The sequence below is a fragment of the Diadema setosum genome, chromosome 12 (genome assembly GCF_964275005.1).
Source record: "Diadema setosum chromosome 12, eeDiaSeto1, whole genome shotgun sequence".
Lineage (NCBI taxonomy): Eukaryota > Metazoa > Echinodermata > Echinoidea > Diadematoida > Diadematidae > Diadema > Diadema setosum.
Window position 1 is genome coordinate 3,990,200 of NC_092696.1, and position 5,589 is coordinate 3,995,788.

The 5,589-nt window shown below is 36.5% G+C and overlaps 1 protein-coding gene across 1 annotated transcript; it reads left to right on the plus strand.

The window, feature by feature from the left end:
• The first annotated feature begins 4,062 nt into the window (after positions 1-4,062).
• LOC140236299 (uncharacterized) lies at positions 4,063-5,019 on the plus strand. Its single transcript, XM_072316253.1, has one exon. It carries the CDS (start codon positions 4,063-4,065, stop codon positions 5,017-5,019), a length of 957 nt encoding a protein of 318 aa, XP_072172354.1.
• Positions 5,020-5,589: the final 570 nt, after the last annotated feature.

Genomic DNA, 5,589 nt, shown 5'->3' on the forward strand with positions numbered 1-5,589 from the left:
CAAAGTTAACAGGTTAGTATAAAAAAAGCCAAAAGGTTAATTCAGTATTGTAGAGTCATACGATTGCAATAAAAAAGACTTCAGTCTCCTCTTGAAAGAGTATATGGATGGAGCATCTTTTAAGTCATGATTCAAAGAATTCCAATAATTTGGGCCTACATAAATAAGTGAGTTTTTAGCAAAAATCGTTCTTAAAAGAGGTAAATGAAATTCACCAGATCGCCTAGTGGGATATTTATGAAATGATTGATTTTTGAGGAACATAGAATCAAAAATAGATGGAAGCAAGTTATTACAATACTTGTACATAAATTGCCCTAAATTAAACAAAAACAAATCTGTCATTTTTAAGAGCTTGTTGGAGGCAAACAACATATTTGTATGAGAACATACAGAGGAATTACAGATAACACGAAGAGCTTTCTTTTGTAAAAAGAACACTTTGTCTAATAAATTATGATGGGTGTTGCCCCAAACTAATACTCCATAATTAAGATGAGGCAATATTAACGACGAATATAACATAAGTAATGATTTTTTGTGAATATAAAATTTCAATCTATTTATTATACCTATATTACGTGATACTATATTACAAACATTATCAACATGTGATTTCCAGGAAAGTTTGTCATCCACAATGACACCCAAAAATTTGGTATGTGAGACTCTTTGTAGATGAGAGTCATCTTATACTATATTCATACTTAAACTGTCAACAGTGTTACTAAAAAGCATACATTTCGTTTTTTGAGCATTGAGTGATAGCCTATTGGCCCTGACCCAATTTGTCACTTTCTTCAACTCAATGTTGATTTTATGAACAAGAAAATCAATATCATTATGGGCAAAAAAATACATTTGTGTCATCTGCAAAATGAATAAAAGAGAGGCTGTCGGATACGCGACAAAAATCATTGATATAAATAATGAACAATAACGGCCCTAAAAGACTTCCCTGTGGGATGCCGCATTTGACTTCTCTGACATCTGAATCATAGTTTTTAATTGTTACAAATTGTTTTCTATCAACTAAATAACTCCTGAACCACTCCAAGGCCTTCCCACGTATTCCATAATGCGATAACTTATAAAGTAAAATATCATGATTGATAGTGTCGAAGGCCTTGGAGAAGTCCAAGAAAATTAAATTTCAATTGAATGCATATTTTTCCCAATTTCAATTAGTTTCGCTTTGAACTCAAGAAATCCCTTTCCCATGTTAAAAAATCACCCCTGTAGGAAACGAAAATAAACAAGAAACCCTGTAAATGTCTTTGATTTCATATGACTTATTTATGTATGTAATGTAGGTCCCATAATTGTGATTTCTTTACACGGTTTAAAAGGTTTATTATTGCGAGGATGTAGACTTGCCTTACAAAGCATCAAATTCTACCAAGCACAATGCATTAAACAAGGGCATGTTTCTCATAGGTCAGTTTGAAAAAAAAGAGGAAAATCTTATATTTTGTTTGTATATTATTACTAATCTAATCTTACTTTAAACATAAGTTTGTATTTATAATCTATCTTTTGTTTTATTTGTGTGTACTCAGTAATTGTGCAGATTTGTGTTACGAAAGTTACTCTTTTAAGTTTCCACTCTGTTGATTAAGTGCAACAAATGTAGATATTTTAGTTTTTAATCTAAATTGTGTCTAATCATGTTAACATTATTTATGTACATTGATTCACGGCCCCATTGCAAAACAGCTATTGCTGATTGAGCATTTTCACCCGTGGTAAGATAAATTGAATGAAATGACTAAAATGACAGCGATGACACAGTTTCAGTTGAGAAAGGGCTGGAGGTATTCGAAGTTCTCAGATGAAGAACTTTTTTGTTTGTTTGTTTTTATATAAGAAACTCTTGTGAAATATGAAAGTGCATAATACTTCTAAGAAAATTTCAAAGTTTATTAATTTTAGGAAATTTGGTTTGGAAATGGCTGAGATACATGTATCTAAAACAAAACAATCCCCATAGAAGGTGGGATCAACCTCTCTGCTAGGATCGCTTTGTCATTCTTTGCTTTTTGATATCTCAGACATTTCAAAACCAACTTTCATGATGTAAACTTCGAATTCCTCTCAGATTTGTAGAATTGTTAACATTATATAAGGTAGTTTCTGAATATCTCGTAAAACAGTTGCAAGCTGCAGAATTCTCATCTCATCCAATATACCATCATGGTGATGCCTTTTCCACCATCACCATATTTATTTATTATCAATCATCATCACCACCATCAATGTCATTATCATTGCCATCATCAAAATCAACATGAACATTGTCATCATCACCATCGTCACCACCACCAGTGACTTCTAACATCAGGAACATCGCAGCATCTTAATCTTAGTTAATTTAGTAACTTTATAAAATTTCCTCACTTAGAGTTTATTCTGCTAAGCTGTTTTTGCGTCGATTTCTGATTACAAATATTATCGGGACAAAAGGCCTTAGGCAAGAAATATGATTTGGATAGTTCCCCTTTGAAAAAAGAAAAAAAAAAAACAACAACAACAAACAAACATGCATTCCATACCAGTTTTTATAGCAAAACTTCCTAAAACGTATTGAAATTCTCTAGTCGGTTTGATGCACATGGTGAATATCTACGATAAACATGATTTTGAAAAACAAGGAAAAAAGATAAAAAACGTAATCAGTGTGGTTTGTCATGTAAGGTTTTCATGGTTTGTATATTACAGAGAGAAAGAGAGAGATAGAGAGATTCCTGTGAATCAGAAAACGCTCAGTAATAGTGCTTCTGTTGCCGCTGTTGATATATTTCAGGAAATGACATGGATTCTAAGTGGCATAGTCGACAGAGGTGTCAGAAGTTACCAAGCGAACCAGAGCTTATCCATGAAGAAGGAACATTAACGCATGATAGGAACAACATTTCAATAATCATTATGTCATCCTTTTGTCTATAGGAAGCCTCATATTAAGTAATGCGCATTGTTCTTGTAATCAAGAAATATTCTTCCATTTCCTGACACATCCAGTGTGCAATTAAGCTTGAAAATCACACCCTACTTTAATAGATATTGCAAAAACAGGACACACTCTGCGATAAAGCGTGTCTACTAAAGAAGCTCTGAAGTGTACGTGCAATCTCCATAAAACAACAATGAAATGATCCCCCCCCCCTAAAAAAAAAAAAAAAAAAAAAAAAAAATGACCATGCTATATATACTAGTACACATTCTAGACACGGCGAATTACATCTTTTTAATGTACTTTTCGAAAGTTATTCGAATTGAAAGGAACTGTGTAGAAAGGTGTCTCTGATATTAAAAGAGATTACCATATCACACTTTTCTACACAAAAACCCCCAATGCGCTGTCACATACAAACAAATAGATTAACATAATATATACCTATTCATTCATATGTGTGATTAAAATCTGCTTCTGTTTATAATTTTTCATTTCCTTTCCAAGGATCGTCGTCCCTTACCATTGAACAAGTTCATCAATGCAAGAAAGGGTTGAAGGCATATTACCAAAGGTCACGGCGCAACATCTCGGTAGATCCGTTCAAGCATTTGCAGCCTGTTGAATTGGATGAAATTTATACAAATTTAAGTATTATGGACCAAAGTAGAAAGCGTATAACTTACAAAGATCTTTTGACCAACATTGAAAATGGAAATATTTCACAGCGCCTCCTGATCCAGGGTGACATAGGTGTTGGGAAAACAACACTTTGCGCTAAGATTGCCTGGGACTGGTGCCAGGGACGGATTCTCCAGGACCTGGACATGGTGCTCCTAATTCCTCTTCGAGATGTCACGAACGAAAGAAGTATTGGTGATATTGCAAAAGGTTATCTCTCTGATTCAACTACCGCTACAGCGAATCAGGTAGATGACTTTATTTCAACAAATCAAAGTGGCGTCCTCATTATATTTGATGGGTTTGACGAATATAACGGGAAATTAAGTGGAAAAAACAGTACTGACGTTATTCGCATTCTACGAGTGGAAAAACATAAATCATGCAAAGTAATTGTGACCACACGACCATGGAGAACAGATGAAGTCATGATGGACAAGACTGTAGCTGCTGTTTACACGCTTTTTAGCGTCGAAGGATTTGACGAGGATGATTCATCAACTTACATTGAGGGGTACTTTCGGATTAGAGGGAAGGACAATCTTGCCGAGAATTTGATCAGTCTCATGGAGGAAAGTGATGCCATCCACCGGTCAAACTTGGCCCCGTTTCCTATTTACTGTGCAATGCTTTGCCTCATGTGGAACGACTTCTGTGAAGACAGACGCAAGGGAATTCAAAAGATGCAAACTTTCTCCGAAATTTTTAAAGAAATGATTTCTTTCCTTAAACAACACTACGTATCCAAAGTTGGTGGAAGTTTAGAGAATCAGAACATGCTTGACCATATGAGGGACTCTGGTAGGGCAATTCAAGACATAAGTGAGATAGCACTGAGTGGCCTATTAAAGAAGAATCGTTCATTTCCTGAAGAACAATTCAGAGAGTGCCATGATGCCGTGGAAACATGCCGCAGAGTGGGAATTTTGACAACAGAAAGAGATGTCATTTCAGGGGAGCGTCGCCGCGATATCAACATATCATCCTTGGTTGCCTCCAAAGTTTCTTTTCCCCACAAACTGGTCCAAGAATACATTGCAGGAATACATATTGCGTATTTGTTCGCCAATGATGTCGCCAAGTATAAAGACGTGAAAAAGACACTTCTAAGTAGACCTGAGGAGTTCCGCTACGTATTCTACTTCGCCTCAGCTTTAGGGAATGAACTCGGCCTGGATATCATTGAGGACCTGGTGAAGTGTTCTAACCAGTATTTCTGCGTTGACGTTGCGCTTGAGTGTCATACCGAGGAGGCAGCCAGAGCAGTGGGAGAACGATGGGGTAAATACAATCTGACACCCTCTTCGTCAGAACACACAGTGGCAGGAGGGGTATTCATGGTGCGCTGTAACCAAGTGGTGAGTGACATAGCTAGAATATCAATTTGATTTATTAAAGAAAGATTGTGAAGAATGACAATACCATTCTTGGCGTGTTCATGCGTCTTTCATTGTATGTATCTGAGTGCAGAGTCCTCAACCTCAACAGCTGTAGGTCTACTTACTGCGGTTTATACATCCGACATGCATCTGATCTTGAAAGAGTGGGGGGGGGGGTATCCCCTTTCTGCAGTGAGAAGTTGTTACATTTTTTTGTGTGTGTGCATGGGCGTCACCAGGGGGGGGGGGGGGGTTGCGTTGGGTGCGAACGCACCCCCCTTCTGACCCTAAAAAAAAATATTAAAAAAAAAAATCAGTCTGCTAGCGACCTTAACGCCGGACCCTAAATGATAATTAATTTCTATCTTTTTTTTCTTTTTTATTGCATCGGGGACAAAAAAAAAAAGAAAACAAATCGTGGGCAAAAACAATTCGCACCCCTGGTTCTGGCAGCACTGATTTTATACATATCTATACTAATACAAGTTGGTGTATACAGTGTTTACTATTTAGATAGATTTTGGACATCCTTCCCATGCTTGGTCACTTCGACGCCACCTCGCTGGTCATACCTCCCCC